This window comes from Cervus canadensis, chromosome 16 (genome assembly GCF_019320065.1).
Source record: "Cervus canadensis isolate Bull #8, Minnesota chromosome 16, ASM1932006v1, whole genome shotgun sequence".
Lineage (NCBI taxonomy): Eukaryota > Metazoa > Chordata > Mammalia > Artiodactyla > Cervidae > Cervus > Cervus canadensis.
Window position 1 is genome coordinate 19651981 of NC_057401.1, and position 22459 is coordinate 19674439.

General features: G+C 39.5%; 1 protein-coding gene across 2 annotated transcripts in view; it reads right to left on the reverse strand.

Moving 5' to 3' along the window:
- Positions 1-22459, reverse strand: part of RAB3C (RAB3C, member RAS oncogene family) — a 277405-nt gene that overhangs the window by 124485 nt on the left and 130461 nt on the right. For both annotated transcript variants that reach the window (XM_043489090.1, XM_043489089.1), the window contains exon 3: positions 14877-14995. In XM_043489090.1, coding sequence (XP_043345025.1) covers positions 14877-14995 — 119 coding nt within the window. The remainder of the gene's footprint in view (positions 1-14876; positions 14996-22459) is intronic.

The window sequence follows — 22459 nt, forward strand, 5'->3', positions numbered from 1 at the left end:
TTGGAATGAGGCAGCAGGTACGTTGGGAGGGTCTGGTAGGCTCTTGAAAGGGCTCTGGCTTTAATCCAAGGGAGGTGGGATGCTATGAATATTTGGAGCAGAGGACTGATAAGATCTCACCTGAAAATAAGGTTTTGCAGATGATCAGATTAAGCTGAGGTTGTTAGGGTAGGCCCTGATCCAATAAGACAGAGTCCTTATAAGAAGGAGACATTTGCACACATAGGGACACTCATACAAAGGGGAGACAATATGAAAACACAGGGAGAATGCCGTCTACAGGCCAAAGAATGTCCAAGGCTACCAGAAAGGAGAGAAGCATGGAAGAGGTTCTCAGAGGCCTCAGAAAGAGCCAACCCAGCTGACCTTCAATCTGGGACTTCTAGTCCCAGAACTGAGATAATACATTTCTCTGTGTTTTAAGCACCCACTCTGTAGTACTTTGTGTCAGCAGCCCTAGCAAACTAATGCGGAGAAGGCAATGGCACCCCACTCCCGTACTCTTGCCTGGAAAATCCCATGGACGGAGGAGCCTGGTGGGCTGCAGTCCATGGGGTCACTAGGAGTCGAACACGACTGAATGACTTCACTTTCACTTTTCACTTTCATGCATTGGAGAAGGAAATGGCAACCAACTCCAGTGTTCTTGCCTGAAGAATCCCAGGGATGGGGCAGCCTGGTGGGCTGCTGTCTATGGGGTCGCACAGAGTCAGACACGACTGAAGCGACTTAGCAGCAGCAGCAAACTAATGCACAGTGGAAACAACAGTAGGGGGAGGGAAGTGGTAGGATTTTGAATATGTGATTATTATTCATGGATTCCATATTTTTGAATTTACTAGTTTATTTTTAATCTGAAAATAAACACAACACTTGCACAGACATTTGCAAGCATGAGCAAGGTGGTGAAAAACCTGAGTGGCCTGAAACCATACTCCCAGCTGAGTTGAAGAAGGCAAGGCCATGGTCTGCCTTCTTATTTCAGCTCTCACTCTCAAAATACATTTAAAGCCATACTCTCCGCATTTTTTTTAATTGATGATTTTGCTATTCAAGATGACCTCCAGGCATAATGGTGAGGTGCTGTCTTTAGTGCAAGAAGGCAGTGACGTGCCTTATGGAGGAAATAGCTGTGTTGGATGTTTCATATGTGCATGAGTTATATTGCTGTTCGCCATAAGTTCAATGTCAGGAATCAACAGTATATATTAAATATGGCGTCCTGAAGCAGAAACACAGCTAACATAAGGTATATAAGATTGGCCAGCAAAAATATTGCGGATAGAAGCTCGCAGGAAAGTAACCCCGTACCTCATCAATGGGGCAATGATTCTGTACTCATTAACTCAATACTTTTGATAACCTTACAGAGTATAACTACCTCAAAGAATAAGAAGACATTGTATTTTGAAATTAGAGCCAAGATATAACAGTATTTTTTGAAAGGACTGGATGTGGGGTCTGAGAAAATAAGACATTAGGATTAACCCCAATGTGTTTGGCCTGATAAACTGGAAAGATGGAGACAGAAAAGACAATGGGGTTTTTTTGAAAGTCCCTGTGGATTAGGAGTCACACACCTTCTAAATACTAACTTGAACTTAAGTTGGTGATGTGTATAAGAATACTGTTTCATGATTGGATCAGAGCTGATGTAAGAAATGTAGTCATTAAGATCCATGGAGAGGGGAGACTCTTTGATGCCCAGCATGAGATGGTGGTAAAACTCAGGGGTCAAATGTCTGAGCTCTAGTCCCACCACTGTCCCCTTCAAGCTATCTCAGAATCGATCTTACAATTGAGACGACCCTTGAACAAGATTCAGTTCAGTTCAGTCACTCAGTCGTGTCCGACTCTTTGTGACCTCATGAATCACAGCACGCCAGGCCTCCCTGTCCATCACAAACTCCCGGAGCTTACTCAGACTCATTCCCATTGAGTCGGTGATGCCATCCAGCCATCTCATCCTCTGTCATCCCCTTCTCCTCCTGCCCCCAATCCCTCCCAGCATCAGGGTCTTTTCCAAAGAGTCAACTCTTCGCCTGAGGTGAACAAGATTAAGAAGCTCTAAAAAAGGCTTGGCAATTGCTCCTCATATCTTATTAATTGTTATTATCTGGCTAAAATTACTTGAGATTTAACCTGAAGTCACCTTAATTTAAGACCTTTATATTTTTTTGGAGAAGAAGATAGAGAAGGAAAATTGCAGAGGAAGAGAACATGTGAAGGTGAAATTTCACTCATTCTAGCACATCTGCAGTGGGACCCTGAATGTCATGGAAATGAATTATTTAAAACTGGTGGGATGGTGGTGTCAGACTTTTATCTTTAGTCTGGTGGTTTTTAAAAATTATCAATCTGCTCACCAGATTTCCTGCCTTAAAAAATGTATATTTATAGTTTCTTATTGTGTCATAAAAAGCAGAATGTAAATAAGTAAGGTGGAGGGAGATAAGCCAAATGACAATCTCTTGCAGGAAATACAGCAGCCTGTGGCCATGCCATACTTAGAACAGAAGTGCATTTAAAGTCAGGAATGGGGAGGATTTTAAATCAAGCTAAAATGCCCTGCAGTGTGTACAGACATTTGAGTCTTAGTGTTAGATACTCAGGAAGAGCCTGGACAAAAGACTCAAATTCCATATACCCAGGATCACATTCCAACTGAGATCCAGGAAATTCTCTTGTCTACAATCCCTCTGAGAAACATTTCAAAGGCAGTGAAATTTTCAACGCGGATCTTCTGTTCCTAGAACTATCTAAATCTATTTGGGGCTTGTTTCTCTAATAAATCATTCATTTATTTCTTAAATCAAAGCCCACTGAACGATTCAAAGCACAGAATACTCTTTTTCCCAAAAAGAGGTAACCTCTATTTTCTCAAAATTATGGAGCTAAATTGCTGCTCTTGACTAAACTCCACACAGCTGTCTCCTTAACAAACAGCAGTTTGGAACAAATAGAGATTGGCAAATTAGTCTAGTTACTGACCGTGATGACACACTCTTTCTCTACCTGGACAAAGCTGAAGAACACTGTAAGCATTGTTTCAGCATCCAATCTGACTGTTTACAGCCACCTCACTTTCCTGTGTCTTTTTACAAAAAATGCCAATCAGGTCAGATAACCTTACTGGATGTAACTTTCTATGCAGGTTGCACTCACCTTAAATAATTCTTGAACAGCCACTTGTGCCAAGCATTCGGGTAGGCACTGGGATATAAAGGTAAAAAAGAAAAGGCACAGACCTTGTCTTCAATGAACTTGGAATCCAGCAGAAAAACATAAAACTAAACAGGGGTTTACAACGTGTTATGAGATATAGCAGTGCTGAGATGGTTGGATGGCATTATCAACTCAATGGACATGAATTTGAGAAAACTCCAGGAGATGGTGAAGGACAGGGAAGCCTGGGGTGCTGCGGTCCATGGGGTCGCAAAGAATCAAGACACGGCTTAGTGACTGAACAACAACTTAGCTGGGGTGGTGTTTCAAGAGCCTACTACAGGAGCAAGCAAACAAATCCCACATTAGAAAAAAAATTATGAAAAAGATGGTCAAGCTGAGATCTAAAGGATGAAAGGAAATTAGCATGATCTGTGTGGAGGCTGGAGGGATGTGGTTTCATGTAGAAGGCAGGGTTTATACAAAGGCTCAGAGGAAGAGAAACCCAGAAGTACAAGAAGATCAAGGAACTGAAAGAAGTTCAAAAATCAGAAAGACTTTAACAAGCCTTGTAATAATACAAGGTCAGCATCTGGTTTTCTAAGTATTAGCACATAAGCTCAAACTGCCTTCTATCTGAGATATAGTGCAGAAAAAAGGAATTGACGGAGGAGAGTCTAGGGAGCACAGAATCTATGCACTCCGTTGAGTAGTTACCATTCGATTATTGGATTCTTTGAGACCACAAGAAATCTGTATGTGTTTGGATCACATTTCCCAGCCTCCTATGGGGCATTCACCAAACATGCTCTAATGTTCATCTTGTATGTTTTGAAGGCACTATAAAAACAGGAGTCTCATGAGGTCTTTTTAGTATTAGTTGTGAAAGTCAGTATTAAAATAAAGTCAATGTGCCCCCCAATTAAAGACATTTCTAGCAGAATTCAGTGAACAGTTTTCTTTGCCCTCATGGATTCCTGTAGTAATTTTTACCCTTTCCTATAATGAGAGCTGTATATTATATCATGTTTAATTTTTTTGCAGCCATGGTTTTCACTTTGGTTTAAAAGACTCTCAGAACTAAATTTTCAACACGAGAGCCATTTTACCCTTTAACTTTCCATAGGCTTTTAAATTCTCTGTCAGATGACCTCAACCTTATGTGCCCCCTCAAATTCTCCCAGACTTATGTGACTGAAGGGCTACTGGCCAGCCACTCATTCCATTCCTGCAAAGGCTCTGCTCAACTATCATCTCTGTTATCAACATGACTCAGGCATGACCCAAAGCCACTACCTCAGGCTAATGCCACACAGTTCTGCCTCCCACACTGAAGTTGCCCCGTTGGCACTGAAATGAGTCATCCTTGGATGTGGAGGCGTTAAAGTCCCAGAAACAACCTCTGACCAATACGAGACAAGGGCTCATGCAGAAACTCTTCTTTCATCTACCTGACAGTCTCTGTAGAAGTGCCTCTGAGGTCAAGGGTCAGTTGCACTTGATACCAAGGGTGACGGGTTCTTGCCAGACGCCCCCTAGTGTGGGCTCCCCCTTTCCCATGCCACACTTCCCTCTCTTGCTTCCCTAAGATTCTAGTTCCCAATAAAGTATTAGCATTTATTGCTTCCCCACCCTGTTTCTAGGAAACTAGGCCTAAAGCAAACATTCCCCCCGGCCCCGATTCTTAGGAGTCATTCTCTACTATTTTATTAACCATATTGTATGCATCTTTTGTGTTTACTTCATCACATTCTTTTTGAAAATTTGTAGACTCAAGATAAACTTATAAATAAGATCACAGTGAGCTTCATTTTGTATTAACTTTACAGAAATGGGAATATGACTAAATTAAAGAGAGTATTTTTATTTCAGTTCAGCTCAGTTCAGTCACTCAGTCGTGTCCAACTCTTTGCAACCTTATGAACCGCACCACGCCAGGCCTCCTTGTCCATCACCAACTCCCGGAGTTTACCCAAACTCATGTCCATTCAGTCGGTAATACCATCCAACCATCTCATCCTCTGTCATCCCCTTCTCCTCCTGCCCTCAATCTTTAGAATCAGGTCTTTTCAAATGTGTCAGCTCTTTGCATCAGGTGGCCAAAGTATTGGAGTTTCAGCTTCAACATCAGTCCTTCCAAATTCCTTTAATAACAGTCCATTTGAAAATTCAAAGTACAGTCTAATGTGTTTTCAAAAAATGGATAGCTTCTATTTTCCCAAAATGATTTGTTAGTTTGCTGCCAGTCTCTCTAAATGTTATACTTGTCTTCTTAACTGACTAGAATTTATGTGTAGTTAAATTTTAAGAAATTTTTCACTTAATCTAAATATTCCTACAGATAGATTGTTTAAGGATTTTACAGATATCACAGCCAACAAGCATTTTCTTTTTTCTTTTTCTATATAATGAAAGTGCATTTTGTTAGGAAGAGTATTTGAAGCTTTAGTTGCAAATAAAGTACAAGTAATTTTTCATTTAGCCATATATTCTTTTTTCTGTATTTTTTCTAGCCTTAAGATTAGCAGTTGGAGAATAGTAATTTAAATAATCTGTTTATTTGTACTTGTTTTTCAGGAATACCTTATTTTACGTTGTAGAAAACCATTGTGGAATATCAGCAAGTGTCTCCTTCCCCACTCCTGCTGGATAATACTGTATGTGTAAGCAAGTTTGTATTGCTGAGCTGGATTTTTTTTCCCAAACAGGTTTTTTCCCTGAAGTATGAATAGAGTACTCATATTCATAGACATAGAAAGTAAAATAATGGCTCAGGGGTTGGGGATAAAGGAGAACGGGAGGTTATTATTAACTTGTCACAGTTTCAGTTTTACAAGATGAGCTGTGGAGATGGACTGTAGTGATGATTACACATCAACAACAATGTATTTAATACCACTGAACTGTGTACTTAAAAATGATTAAGGTTGTAAATTTTAAGTTCTGTATATTTTACCACAATCAAAATAAAAATTTAGAAAAGTTTTAATAAAATTGTACAGTAGTCAGTACTAGAGAAAAAAGATGAATGAACTTACACTGAAATACAGAAGACAAAACATAATATAAAGAGTAAGCTAGGTTTTTTATGTGTTCTGCAGAGAGTACTAGGGTAGCATGGATGCAGAGTTATGGGAGTGAAGATCATTGTTCGTTGCGAATGGAAATTGGGGTGGGTGGGAACCAGGGCAGCAATATCTTCAAAAGCTTCATAGATGAGTTGATGTTTGAGATGGCCTTGAAAAGAGAATAAGAATTTAGAAAGATAGCAGAGAAGACATTCCAAGCAGAGGAATAGAGTTATTGAAAAACTGAAACATTTGTAAATGAGAACAGTTCTCTCTGGTTGAACTCTAGGAACAATGGAAGAGAGTGGTAGGGGATGATGTGAATGGAATAGAAATGGTGGCTACACTGTCTACCATATTAGAGGCTGTGGATTTCATTTTAAATCAATGCTCTTAATGAGAAATGGGCATCAGTATCACTGAAAGAGCTGTCACACATACATATGCCAATATTTATCACTGCAAATTTGGTTTAGTCTATATACTGTGGAGCCTGGGCTTCTGCATGCTGTCAAGTCTCGACCATGATTCCCAGAATCTCCACTATGAGAAATAAGACATTATTGAAGGTTTTATTTTTCAGATGAGAGATATGTTACTTAGCTCTGATAACAATATAATGGATGAACTGGAGAGGGTGGGGCTTGCTGGTAAGCACACAAAGCAGAAAACTGCTAAAGTGCTGAAAGCTAAGGTTCCTAAATAACTCATGACAGTCTGAATTTAGAGAGTGGCTGGAGGGACAAAGGCATTAAAAAAATCAAAACTACTGAATTTGGTAGTCAGTAGGATATAACAGGTTCAGTTCAGCTCATCCATGTCTGACTTTTTGCGACCCCATGCAGCACGCCAGACTTCCCTGCCCATCACTAGCTCTCAGAGCTTGCTCAAACTCATGTCCATCGAGTCAGATATGCCAGCCAACATTCTCATCCTCTGTCATCCCCTTCTCTTCCTGCCTTCAAACTTTCCCAACATCAGGATCTTTTCCAGTGAGTTGGCTCTTTGCATCAGGTGGCCAAAGTACTGGAGTTTCAGCTTCAGCATCAGTCCTTCCAATGAACATTCAGGACTGATTCCCTTTAGGATTGACTGGCTGGATTTCCTTGCAGTTCAAGGAACTCTTAAGAGTCTTCTCCAACATCACAGTTTGAAAGCATCAATTCTTCAGCACTCAGCTTTCTTTATAGTCCAACTCTCACATCCATACATGACTACTGGAAAAACCATAGCTTTGACTAGATGGACCTTTACTGGCAAAGCAATGTCTCTGCTTTTTAATATGCTGTCTAGGTAGGACATAGCTTTTTTTCCAAGGAGCAAGTGTCTTTTAATTTTATGGCTGCACTCACCATCTGCAGTGATTTTGGGGCCAAAGAAAATGAAGTCTCTCACTGTTTCCATTGTTTTCCCATCTATTTGTCATGAAGTGACGGGACCAGATGCCATGATCTTAGTTTTCTGAATGTTGAGTTTTAAGCCAACTTTTTCACTCTCCTCTTTCACTTTCATCAAGAGGTTCTTTATTTCTTCTTCACTTTCTGCCATAAGGGTGGTTTCATCTGTGTATCTGAGGTAATTGATATTTCTCCCGGAAATACTGATTCCCGCTTGTGCTTCATCCAGCCTGGATTTCACATTATGTACTCTGCATTTAAGTTTAATAAGCAGATGACAATATACAACTTTGATGCACTCCTTTCCCAATTTAGAACCAGTCTGTTGTTCCATGTCCAGTTTTAACTGTTGCTTCTTGACCTGAATACAAATTTTTCAGGAGGCACATTAGGTGGTCTGGTATTTCCATCTCTTGAAGAATTTTCCACAGTTTGTTGTGATCCACACAGTCAAAGGCTTTGGCATAGTCAATAATGCAGAAGTAGATGTCTTTCTGGTATTCTCTTGCTTTTTTGATGATACAACAGATGTTGGCCATTTGATCTCTGGTTCCTCTGTCTTTTCTAAATCCAGCTTGTACATCTGGAAGTTCACAGCTCATGTACTGTTGCAGCATGGCTTGGAGAATTTTGAGCATTACTTTGCTAGCATGTGAGATGAGTGTAATTGTGAGGTAGTCTGAACATTCTTTGGCATTGCCTTTCTTTGGGATTGGGACGAAAACTAACCTTTTCCAGTCCTGTGGCCACTGCTGAGTTTTCCAAATTTGCCAACATATTTAGTACAGCACTTTCAGAGCATCATCTTTCAAGATTTGAAAAAGCTCAACTGGAATTCCATCACATCCACTAGCTTTGTTCATAGTGATGCTTTCTAAGGCCCACTTGACTTCACATTCCAGGATGTCTGGCTCTAGGTCAGTGATCACACCATCTGGTTATCTGGGTCATGAAGGTCGTTTTTGTATAGTTCTGTGTATTCTTGCCACCTCTTCTTAATATTTTCTGCTTCTGTTGGGTCCAAGCTATTTCTGTCCTTTATTGTGCCCATCTTTGTGTGAAATGTTCCCTTGGTATCTCTAATTTTCTTGATGAGATCTCTAGTCTTGTCTATTCTATTGTTTTCCTCTATTTCTTTGCATTGCTCATTGAGGAAGGCTTTGTTATCTCTCCTGGCTATTCTTTGGAACTCTGCATTCAAATGGGTATATCTTTCCTTTTCCCCTTTGCCTTTAGCTTCTCTTCTTTTCAGCTATTTGTAAGGCTTCCTAAGACAACCATTTTGCCTTTTTGCATTTCTTTTTCTTGGGGATGGTCTTGATCCCTGACTCCTGTACAATGGCACGAACCTCCGTCCATAGTTCTTCAGACACTGTCTATTAGGTCTAATCCCTTGAATCTATTTGTCACTTCCATTGTATAGTCGTAAGAGATTTGATTTAGGTATACCTGAATGGTCTAGTCATTTTCCCTACTTTCTTCAACTGAAGTCTGAATTTAGCAATAAGGAGTTCATGATCTGAGCCACAGTCAGCTCCCGGTCTTGTTTTTGCTGACTGCGTAGAGCTTCTCCATCTTTGGCTGTAAAGAATATAATCAATCTGATTTCGGTATTGACCATCTGGTGATGTCCGTGTGTAGAGTCATCTCGTGTTGTTGGAAAAGGGTGTTTGCTGTGACCAGTGTGTTCTCTTGGCAAAACTCTGTTAGGCTTTGCCCTGCTTCATTTTGTACTCTAAGGCCAAATTTGCCTGTTACTCCAGGTATTTCTTGACTTCCTACATTTGCATTCCAGTCCCCTATAATGAAAAGGATATCTTTTTTGAGTTCTAGAAGGTCTTGTCGGTCTTCATAGAACTGTTCAACTTCAGCTGCTTCAGCATTACTGGTCGGGGCATAGACTTGGATTACTGTGATATTGAATGGTTTGCTTTCAAAATGAACAGAGATCATTCTGTAATTTTGAGGTTGTACCCAAGAGCTGCATTTTGGACTCTTTCGTTGACTATAATGGCTACTCCATTTCTTCTAAGGGATTCATGCCCATAGTAGTAGATACAATGGTCATCTGAGTTAAATTTGCCCATTCCAGTCCATTTCACTGATTCCTAAAATGTCGATGTTCACTCTTGCCATCTCCTGTTTGACCATTTCCTATTTACCTCAATTCATGGACCTAACAATCCAGGATCCTATGCAATATTGTTCTTTACAGCATGCGACTTTACTTCCATCACCAGTCACATCCACAACTGGATGTGTTGTGTATGTGAACCTGGGGAGTTCGTCTTTCAGTGTCATATCTTTTTGCCTTTTCATACTGCTCACGGGGTTTTCAAGGGAACAATACTGAAATGGTTTGCCATTCCCTTCTCCAGTGGACCATGTTTTGTCAGAACTCTCCACCATGACCTGTCCATCTTGGGTGGCCCTACATGGCATGGCTCATAGTTTCATTGAGTTAGACAAGGCTGTGGTACATTGTAACAGGTAAAGAGAGAAAAATCAAACTTAGAGCTCAGATTTCAACAGCAGGCAACTGGGTGCTGGTGGATTCATTAACTGGGATAGTAAATACTGGCATAGGTACTAACTACAGTCCTAAAAGACGATGCTGTGAAAGTGCTGCACTCAATATGCCAGCAAATTTGGAAAACTCAACAGTGGCCGCAGGACTGGAAAAGGTCAGTTTTTGTTGCAGTCCCAAAGAAAGGCAATGCCAAAGAATGTTTAAACTACTGCACAATTGCACTTATCTCATATTCTAGCCAAGTAACACTCAAAATTCTCCAAGCAAATCTTCAAAAGTATGTGAACCGAGAACTTCCAGATGTACAAGCTGGATTTAGAAAAGGTAAAAGAACCAGAAATGAAATTGCCAACATCCGTTGGATCACGGGAAAAGCAAGAGAATTCAGAAAAGCATCTAATTCTGCTTCACTGTGTACCCTAAAGCCCGTGTATGGAACACAACAAACTGGAAAATTCTTCAAGAGATGGGAATACCAGATCACGTTACCTGCCTCCTGAAAAATCTTTTTGCAGGTCAAGAAGCAACAGTTAGAACCAGAAATGGAACAATGAACTGGTTCCAAATTGGGAAAGGAGTACGTCAAGCCTGTATATTGTCACCCTGTTTCTTTAATGTAAATGAAGAGTATAGCATTCAAAATGCCACGCTGGATGAAGCAGAAGCTGGAATCAAGATTGCTGGGAGTAATATCAATAATCTCAAATATGCAAATTACACACCCTTATGGCAGAAAGTGAAGAGGAACTAAAGAGCCTCTTGATGAAGATGAAAGAAGAGAGTGAAAAAGCTGGGTTAAAATTTAACATTTAAAAAACAAAAATCATGGCATCCAGTCCTATCACTTCATGGCAAATAGATGAGAAAACAACAGAAACAGTGAGAGACTTTATTTTCTTTGGGCTCCAAAATTACTGAAGATGGTGACTGCAGGCATGAAATTAAAAGATGCTTGCTCCTTGGAAGAAACATTATGACAAACATAGCATAATAGAAAGCAGAGACATTTCTTTGCTGGTAAAGGTCTGTCTAGTCAAAGCTATGGTTTTTCTAGTAGTCATGTATGGATGTGAGAACTGAACCATAAAGAAGGCTGAGCGCCAAAGAATTGATGTTTTTGAACTGTGGTGTTGGAGAAGACTCTTCAGAGTCCCTTGGATAGCAAGATCACACCAGTCAATCCTAAAGGAAATCAACCCTGAATATTCATTGGAAGGACTGATGCTGAAGCTCCAAAACTTTGACCACCTGATGCAAAGAGCCGTTAGAGGAGACCCTGATGCTGGGAAAGATTGAAGGCAGGAGGAGAAGGGGACGACAGAGGATGAGATTCTTGTATGGCGTCGCTGACTCAATGGACATGAACAAGCAAGCTCCGGTAGATAGTGAAGGACAGGGAAGCCTGGAGTACTGCAGTCCATGGGATCACACAGAGTCAGACACAACCGAGTGGCTGCACAACAACAACACTAACTACAACATCTGGCAGACTGACTGTCAAAGAGGAGGTGCTCAATACCCGTTGAATGAATGAAAGATACCTAATAAACCAATGATCATACAAGTGTGGATGACAACATGAGTAAGTAGGGCTGATTTATGGATAAACTTTGTTGAGTTTTGACAGATATGTGTATCTAGGGGAGGTAGAGTAGGAGCTTGTGAAAAAGAAATGCATAACAGAGGGTACCAGCAAACAAAAACCCCACAAAGGTTAGAAAGTTTACGCTCAGTTCCAAAAACAGTAAAAGGTTCAGTTTAGCTTTAGAACAGTGAGAGATGAGACTGTAAAAAATGTGGGCTCCATGATGTTCTGTGTCTGAAAGTCAGTCTGAGGAAGTTTTAATTAATTAAGAAGGTGATAGTAAGTCAAGGCTATTGAGCAGGGGTCTTCCATGATCTTTAGGATCACTTTCTTTTGGGAAACTTTTATAGCAGCACTGCGATAGGATGGATTGGAATGGGAAGAAATCTAAGGGGAGGAAGATTGGTTAGAAGGATATTATGAAGGAAGAAACAAAGATCAGAAGACGTCCTGATGGTCACGTGGTTTGTCAGGCAGGAACAGATTCAAGGGATATTCATGAAAAAGTCAATATGCAAGCTCAGGCCCCAGACTGGGATGGACAGAAGATAGAGTTGGATTCGAGGTGGAATCTGGGTGGCAAAGCATTGTCGCCTCAATGAACAGCAAAAACTGAAGCCAGGAAGGTGAGCAGTTTCAGGGGAAGACAAGTGCTGCTGAGATGCCAGAGGAGACAGCAGGACATGGGACACCGCGCCTCAGAAGGCGGACTGGGGCCCGACCGTCACAGCTGGGACTCACCTGAGATAAGTGACGACGATGCGTGTCAACGGATAAGACGGCCAAGGAAACGGAGTAAGCCCAGGAAAAAAAGCCAGGAGTGGATGCTTACCCTTGGCTGGGTGAGGCGGGAAGCGAAAGTTAGGAAGTAGAAAGAGGAGCAGTCACAGAGAGACAAGATTAATCTGGGAAATGTGCTTCTAAGAGGACAGGAGACAGAGCTTCAAAGGAAAGAGTGGGTCAATAGAGCCAAATAGAGAACTGGAGAAGAAGAAGAATTGACAGGGGAGATAGCTGGTCAGGGCTGCAGAGGGAAGGCATGGAGGAGGGCATGGGGAAGATGTCCTTTTCCATAGTGTTTCTAACGCAAGAGTCAGGGGTACTATGGGGATGGCTCCTACACTGTTATCATGTGGTTTCATAGAACCCAGTAGATCCGTCTCTTCTCAGCAGTCATTGAAAAATGGGTCACAAGTATGGGTACAAATCAATTTAAGAACCCTGAGATCTGAGATCTAATTCATGAACATTCCCGGGTCTTATCATGTCCTGAGAGGAAACAGTCAAAGTTCAAATGACCGTTTAGTACAGCAGCGTGTGTGCCAGAGCTATGGGTGGCGCTGGGCAGCACCACGGTATAACTGAACCAACCATTCTCTTACTAATTTGAAATGCTACTTTTATCGTAGAGTAAATCCCAAATGGCTTTATGTCTATACCTGGACTCTCTGTTTCATTTCATTTTGTACCAAACCTCCTGGTATTTGATTGGGATTGCCTTGAGTTCATGAATTTATTTGTGAAAAACTGGCATTTTTAGAATATTCAGTCTACTGAAAAGAGGGGGGTACTTAAGCCTTCTTCTATGCCATTTAGTGACGATAAGTACTTTTCATAGAGGTCCTAAGCTTGTCTTTTGAATTACTATTGTTAGTGGTATTAGTATTATTTTTTGTATTTTAAGTGTGTGTGTGTGTGTGTGTGTGTAAATAAGAAGGATGTAGGTGCTTTCTCAGATAAGCAATATGAATTTTAAAAAGCAATCTAAAGCAAATGTAAATCTTTAATAGCATCTGACCTTCACTGAGGGCTTCCCAAGTGGCTCAGTGGTAAAGAATAGACCTGCCAATGTAGAGATGCAGGAGACATGGGTTCAATCCCTGGGTCGGGAAGATCACCTGGAGGAGGAAATGGCAACCCACTCCAGTATTCTTGCCGTGAAAATTCCATAGACAGAGGAACCTGGTGGGCTACAGACCATGAGGTTGCAAAGAGTGGGACATAGCTGAGCGACTGAACATGACCTTCACTGAGCTGATACACAGGTAAATAAATCATTTTGGATAATACTGTTATTAAAATAGAAAAAAATGTCATTTATTTTACCTGTATATTGCTAGTTTTTCCTTCAATAAGACAAGCTGTGGCTATATATGTTAAAATGTGGAGTCTGTTGAGCCCTCCCCATCCCCGGTCCTGCAAATCACGTTTATCACAGGTATTGTCACATGGTTTGATGTAACTGGGAGTAAAGAAAGATTTCAGTTTTATCTTTTCCTTCATCCCAGTCCTTTGGAAATTTTCAGTCTGAAGAAAAATGTAAAACTATCTAACAAATCCAGATAAGGAGTCAGGAAACTTTTACTGTAAACCGCCAGAGAGAAAATGTTTTAGGCTTGTGGGCTATACGGTCGCTGTTGCAGCTACCTAACTCTGTTGTTGTACGTGAAAGCGGCCATAGACAATAAGTAACTGAGCCTGGTTGTGTTTTAAGAAAAAATTTTAAAAATATTTATTTATTTATTTGGCCGCACCGGGTCCTACCTGTGGCATGAGATCTTCTGTCTTCATCATGGAGTCTTTGGTTGTGGCATGCAAACCCTTAGGTGCAGCACATGGGATCTGGTTCCCTGACCAGGGACAGAACCTGGGGCCCCTGCCGTGGGAGTGTAGAGTCCTAGCCACTGCACCGCCAGGGAAGCCCTTCTAACAAAACTTTATTCATGAAACAAGTGGTGAGCTAGTTGTGGTGCATAGGCCAGATCTGGCCTATGGCTCATGTTTCTAAATCCCTAGTTTAGACCAGTATACTTCCAAATTTTTCATTATCTGTGCTTCTAAAAATTGAAAGCAATGTACTTGTCCCCATGGAACTAAAGATGACAGGATGCAAAGTGCTGGAGTGAACAAAACAGAGCAAAATCACCAAGATGATTTTTTTATCAATACTCCCATAATGAGTCTGAGCATAGAGAGCCCCTATTGGCTTTCTGAAACACAACTGGGATCATAGTACATAAAAAATATACATATTATATTGTGGTGTGGTCTCTGCTTTGAGGAGAGAGAAAGAGTTGAATGAAAACAGAAAATCATCATTATTAGTAATGGGAACATATGCTGTTACTTACCAGTCCTGTACTGCATTGAAGGATTCTTCATTTGTGATGTCATACATTAAAATAAAGCCCATGGCCCCGCGATAATAGGCTGTGGTGATAGTCCTGTATCTTTCCTGGCCTGCTGTGTCCTACAAAATAAAAATAACAACCTCTCAAAAACTGAAGCAATATGTCTTTTGGGGAGTGATTAATTATTCCCTAAGTAGTCATACAGAGAGTTTACATTGTACTTGCAATGTCTAGCTGTATATGTTTTTCAGTCTTATTTTTCCTAATCATTTTCATAGGGCAGCTCTGCAATATTATGAGAAAATCTTTCTGGGGGGTAAAGGGCTAGCTCAGAGTACCTCCTACATTTGTTCATTTCCATTAAGCAGCACCTAGCTATAGAAAAAAAGATAGTTCATACATATCAAAATCTGTGGCTTTTTGTATAGTTTAAAACCAGGGAAGTACATTAACTCCATCATTATGTATTTACTGTCTATCTGCCATGTACAAGCCTCTGTGGAGGGAAGAAAGAAATTTATGAAAAAGTGTCTGCATTTAAAAACTTGCAGTGTAGTTTCAGTTTATTCAACAGTAAAAAATGAGAATAAAAATACCTGCTTTGTGTGAGTGTTTGAGTTGAACATAGGAGGAGTTCCCAGTCGCCCATTAGAGAACCAGGGAGACATGCACAAACCACTGAACCTCTATGAACTTGAGCCCCCTAAAGTCTAGCATGCTTATTAGGGTGGCATGATATAACGTATTGGAAGTGCTTCATAGAGCCTGACCCTCAAAAGTGGCCAATACACAGCAAGAACTGGCTGTTACTCCTGAAATTGGGGAGGTTAAATCTAACACAGGATGGCACATGGCAGCTTACAAATGCAGGTGTTGAGAACCAGCAAAAGAGCCACATGCAGCAGGGAAAACTGAGAGTTCCAGGCATCCCTGAAATGACCTGTATATGCCATGGACACTGCACAGTGAAGCTGACGAAATTATTATTCAGCTAAGTCTTGCCCTTTGTCTTCTTAGGATCTGGGGTGTCACTTATAACCCAGTGCTCCTTGGTTTCCCTCTTCGCCACTTTCCCAGGAGATTGGGCTCTGATTTCTCCATCCTAGTATTCTCGGTGCTTAGCATTTTGGACAGAGATGTTACCTTCTTTCTGACTTCAGTCTGGGTCCTCTTTCCTCCCTTCTCTCAGAGATGCCTCCTTTGTAAACAAAATGGATCCCATTTCCAAGCCCTGAAGGGAAAGCTAATGTGTTAGATGATATAAGAAGAGGTTCCTTTCACATCAAAATGAAATGTACATCTCCTGGGTCTCAAACAGATTCTCACTGGACATGCCGTTCCTTGCCGGTAGCCCCCTCCCACTCAGATGCATATACGACTCCTCAAACTAACAGCAGGAAATTCAAGACTGCTCACAATTTTCTCCTAATTTGAGTGATTTATTCTATTTGGCCCCTGAAAACTCAGAGAAGGGTGACTAAAGAGGCCAATGAAATCAGCAAATGATTTCAGGAGAATGTGGGGGTGTGAAATAAAGCTTGAAAATTAGCAAAGGGTATGACTGTGCATGAAGTCAGAAACAATTATACTCTAACTTGTGGAGTATACGGATAAGACTGGCCTGATTAGAGGTATTTATTAGGTAATGTTATTGAAATAAGTTTCCAAAGGTAAGATGAAAAAGATCATGGTACTCAAAATAGCGAAAATGAAGCAAAACAAGCAAGGAAGGTCTTTCAGAACATACCACTAATTGGCAGAAAACAAAAAGAAAGTCTAGATCTCACCACATGAAAATCTGACCATTCTTTGAATATAGGAAAAACTCTTAAAAATAAAATTGAAATGATGTGAATCAGATAATATTTTCTTATTTTACTGTACTTTGCTTAGCATTTTATAAATATGAATGTGTAGACATTAGCAATAACCTTGGATATAAAAAACTGCATGTAATTGGGACAAACATACAAATTTCTCAGACAGGAAGAATTCAATCTTCAGCTTATTTGGATATTCTTGGATATTCATTGGATCTAATTCCATTAACAGTATATCCAGTTGTTAAATAAAGAGGAAAGTTAGAGAATAAAATGAAATGGTGTTTAAAAAGCAAGATTCATGTCAATGTATGACAAAACCCACTACAATATTGTAAAGTAATTAGCCTCCAACTAATAAAAATAAAATAAAAAAAAAAGCAAGGTATAATCAGAGATTGTATAATATATTTTAGCTCTCTGGGGCACACAACCCCTTACAACTAGTCATCCTATTTTAAAACTTGGGCACTTTTTCTTGGGTTCATAATTTTTCAGAATACATTATCTATAAAATTACCTTTTTTTCCCCTACTGTGAAGTAACTTTAAGAAGCTTTCTTTATTTCTTGGTAAAATTGACTGAGTAGCCTTCTTATAGGTTGGGGACCCCTGTCTGTTGCTTTTTCTAGACAATAGACAGCTTTCCCCTAATTTCTCATAGGAGAAAACAGCCAATATGCCCGAGCCACTGTTAAAAGGTGACCCAGACCCTTCCTGTCAAGCATGTCTTCAACACAGACACTGAACAATGTTGTGTTGAAAAACTGTGACATTATCTCTTTCTTCTTGACCTCCTTCAGTGATGGCTTCCCTTTTCATAAGATGTTAATTTTATTTTGACAGTAAAGAAACTAGGTCTAGTGTTATAAAACACATCAACTTCACACTGTGAGTGTATTTCATCTTCAAGGGAGCAGAAATCAAGGTTGTGTTATATTATGATTGAGATGTTACAGGAAACCACAGGGTCACACAGTCATTATGTATCAAAATTTAAAAATAGAGAGAGGGGGACAAAAACAGCTTTCAAGAAAAAAAACAAAACAAAACAAACAAAAAAAAAAACACACAAAAGACCAGAAGCTTTCAGACAGCAGTTAAGTCACAGCAAGGGACAGGATCTTCCACAGGATTCTGACTTGAACCCAGAAACACAATCTAATTTGAGGTAGTTGTCACCTAAAAGCTCTCAAGGAGAATAAGAAATTGCACCAAGTAAAGGACATGTAGTAAGAAACACAAAGAGGAAATTTTCTTTCCAGATGCAAAGAAAATAAAGAGTAAAACTAAGCTAATAAACAGACACTAAATTGGCTCTGCATTGATTTTGAGCATTGAAAACAATTTTAGAATTCCAAACTCATTAGCACTTTCTGTCCCACTATATTAGGAAGAAAAAGGAGTCAGAAAAAAAACACCTCATTACATCTGACATTTACTAATAATGATAGAAGGTTATACTAGAAAGAAAATAACATTTATAATGTCAAGTGCCACTAATGTAATTAAATGTGAGAATCTTGAAAGGTAACTAAAATGGTACCTCTTCTCAATCTGCTCAGGAAAATGGCTCTAAACCCTGATTTTGCCTTGTTCCTCTTCCCAGTTGATTCTAATAACTGGAGGCACCTGCTGGTTTTCTACAACTGTAGGCTTCTGGTGATTGAAAAATCACAATTGGAAATCTTTTGCACAAAAAAATGAGGGATAAAAATATGATTGGAAAATCAAAACTTTCTTCCAAGAGAGTTAGCTTTCATTTTTCTCTCTTATAAGGAAAAATAAAATCATTTTAGCCGGCTTAAATATTTTGATTTCTCAATCATGCTCTTAGGAATTTTTGGCTTTAATGACAAGTTTGAGTAGCAAATACTTGAATACCTGTCAAGAAAAGAGCTCTAAAATGGAAAACATTAGCAGTTTGATCAGTAGTAGCTAGGAACATTTTCAGTTCTGAATTTTGGCATTTTTGTCTGTTTTCACCTTATGTTTTCTTTCCCTGATGAAACATTTTATTTTTTTAACTGCACATAGTGTATTCTCAATCACTTTAGAAGTCACACAGAGATAATGTGCAGTTTTAGACTGAGGAAATAGCTTTCATTTGTAAGATCTGGATTATATTGTAATTCGCTTTCTTGTTTTGGTGGTTATTTCTCTCTGTATTGAATTAAACAGAAAATGGAACTAACCATTAGTAAAGAAACATAACTCAAATAATATCACTACCATCAAATACATTTTATTGAGTGTCTAGACAAAGAAAAATGGATTGAAGGACAGATTCATGGTAAAGTAGGTCATTTTATAGGTGGAGAAATCAAATCAGAACACATGGTGTTAACCAAAGGGAATAATATGTAATAATCCAAAGAGGAAATCAATAGCAATGTACAGTAGGATGAGAACATTGAAACATAAGCCATAAAACACATTTTATCTAGTGAACTTCCAAATAGATACAAATATGTGAAATAGAATAAACAGTCATTTAGCATTCAAGCAAGTAGTGATACTTTAACTTGGACCTTGCTACCTTTTTACCTGCAGGAATTATTTTGAATTATCAAAGGAAGATTAAATTATGCTCAATATAATTTAATATTAATGATTATTGGTTGATTGATTGATTGATTGAATAAACAATAAGGGAATACCTATTCCAGTTACAAACTATGGTAATACTTATTAAATGTATCTATTCTACACATATTTTTATATATTTAACAATTCTACACTTTAAAAGCACTTCATTAATCAGGACATCCTATACCTTACATGTCTATAAAATATTAGACATATGTCATTTCTAAAATCCCAGACAGCATGGCAGTTTAAAATTGTAATTGAGACCATCTCCAATTCACAGTCTCAGTTATGGATTGTACTGTGTTCCTCCCAGAAGATATGTGACTTCCTACCCCTACAACCTGTGAATGGGATCTTGTTTAGAAGTAGGGTCTTGGCAGATGTAATCCAGTTAGGATGAGTTCATAATGGATTATGGTGGATTCTAATCCTGTGACTGGTGAAAGGAAAACAGAGACAGAGAAGGCCATTTGAAGCCAGTAGCAGGGACGGGCGTGATGTAACAACAAACCAAGAAACATCAAAGATTGCTGGGAAGCAGAAGCTAGGAGAGAGGCATGAAACGAATTCTCCCTCTGGAGCCTGAGAGCGCGCACAGCTCTGAGACACCTTAATTTAGGACTTCTAGCCTCCAGAACTGTGAGACAATAAATTCCTGTTGTTTTAAGCCACCCAGTTTGTGGTACTTCATTATGGCAGCCGTAGGAAACTAATGCAGTCACTGACCCCAGTTTGCAATCTGCATGATCAGGGCAAAAGCAATATAAATTTCACAGCTATCCACATACCCCTTTACTACTTTACAGGAGAGAAAATACAGAAGGTTAACCGTGGTCTATTGGAGAACCCTAAAGTAGTCTCATGAAGATGTCATGCCAAAATGCATAATTATATTCCACTTATGAAAATTAATTCTACTCAAAAAAGCTGAGTTGATACATCTTATTGCTTTAAAAAAGTAGATCTTACTATATGTGAATACATACATATATTGTTAGGAGAAGGACAGAGCACACAATTCCTTGAAGTGATACATATTATATACTGCTTCCTGCTGGAATTTCATCCCCACATGATTGAAGTGCTGCCACAGAAAAACCTAAAGTCATAACATACTGAGACACGACCTTCCAAAACAACAAAAACAACAAAATGTTGATTATCATATATTACTTCTTTTATGTGCTATTACTTCCCTCCCAGTTGTATTTATTTTTTTCATTTCCATAAATAGGCAGGCATAAAGCAGCACAGAACACACTCTGATGAAAATAGTAAGCAAAAGAGAGAGCTTAAATATTTTATGCTCTCTTGCTGCATGTTTATTTTTGGAATAAGAACTTTCTTCCTTACCGCAGGTAATCTTCCATTAAGATGAAATTTACAAACCATTTTTCCCTACTGATCTTTTATAAACAGTCACTATGAATTCATTTTCACATACTTAGTTATACAAGCATCTGTAAATCAAGCCCACATTTTAGAAGAGGGTTCTAATAAACTGGCTTCTAAATAATTCTTTGATCAATTTAGAGGTTCTTCCTACTTATTGTCCTTTATCCATCCTCGTCACACCAGCCAATTTTATTGATCCGATTTTCTTGGCATGATGTTTAACTTTGAAACACTCAATCCTTCATTTTACAATGGCATCCACTTTCAAGTAAAACCTAATAAAAACAAGCCTGAGGCACAAGGATAAAACTTGACCTATTATTTCTTGGCAGTGTTGCCATGGCAATCCATCTTTTCTGGAAGAGAGGAACAGTTGTATATAGCTCTTTTATAGGGGGCCTTAGACTCTATTGTTAGTGAGACCAAAACACATCTACCAATTGTGTGTTTCTGCTCACAAAAAGTTTGAGACACTTTTCAGAAAACACCATTTCAATGCTCAGATGAACTCTTTTCAAGACCTTTATAAAATTTATAATCAAAACCATGTAAAGACATCTTCATTCATTTTAAGAGCTTGTTATCTAAGGATGAGTAACACAAAGGCAGAGAAAGGCGCCATTTTTGCTTTCTTTCTAATTAATCTTTCTGACAGTCTTCTTCCCAGTAGGATTTTGATTATGTTCAACTTTGTCAAAACCTAGGGCATAAACATTTAAATGCAGGCAGCTCAGAGCTTGTCATCAAAATCAGTGATTGTCTTTTTTCACAGAATGCAATTCAAATGCCTGCCATCAGATCAAGTACTCTATATTTTAAAGGATAATAGGCTTTTGAGTGGGATTCTTAGTGTTGCCCTAAAACTGGGAACTAAAGGGGTGTGTGTGTGTGTGTGTGTGTGTGTGTGTGTGTGTGTATACACATATGTGTGTGTGTGTGTATATATATAATTATGACTGATTTGAGTTGTTATATGGCAGAAACTAATGCAACATTGTAAAGCAATTTTCCTCCAATTAAAAAATAAATTAAAAAACTAAAATTAATTAAATTAAGGGAAAAAAAAACCTCCAACCATATTCTTTAGAAAGAGATGGAGGTTTCACTCGCACATGTGCCGGTTGGATAGATGGATGGATGGATGTCTGCTCAGACAATGGAATTGCTGACCTTAGGTATCTGAGACCTGAAGAGAGAGGCAGGGTGGAGGAGGGGAGGCAGTAGAGAAGCCTGACTTCCCGCAGGTTAGCATGGCTAGGTTATGTGAGTTCCCCATGGATCAGTAAACACCACAGCAGGCAGCTGCTCTTGAGACATCTTGCCATGAACCCACCTCTGAGAAGGCTGTCTCCTGGATGAGGCGCGGGAGGCGACGAGGATTACTACCAGAGGCAGGAGGGGCTGAATGAAGGCTAAAAGGGAAAGAAGGTGTGAACCAACCTTCCTTGTCAGAGCACTGAGCAAGGACAGCCCTGCAAGGCTCCCTGAACCTCCCACATGAGGGAACCAGCGTTCAGGTATGTGCCACGCGGAAGGTTACATGGGCTTAGCCGGAGAAGCCAAGAGGGGACTATAGCTCACAACTAGTTCTGGGAGATCATCTGCCTTCGCTGGTCTCTGAAGAGTAACAACTAGAAAAAAGGGAAAACAGAGGAGGTGAAAGAGTGTCTCAAATCTCTCTTCCTATTACACTACCAATCTCTGGGAATATAGCCAGATTTGAGGGAAGAATATGAGTGTTAAATTGGATATGACAAGAGGATTTTAAACTAGGATC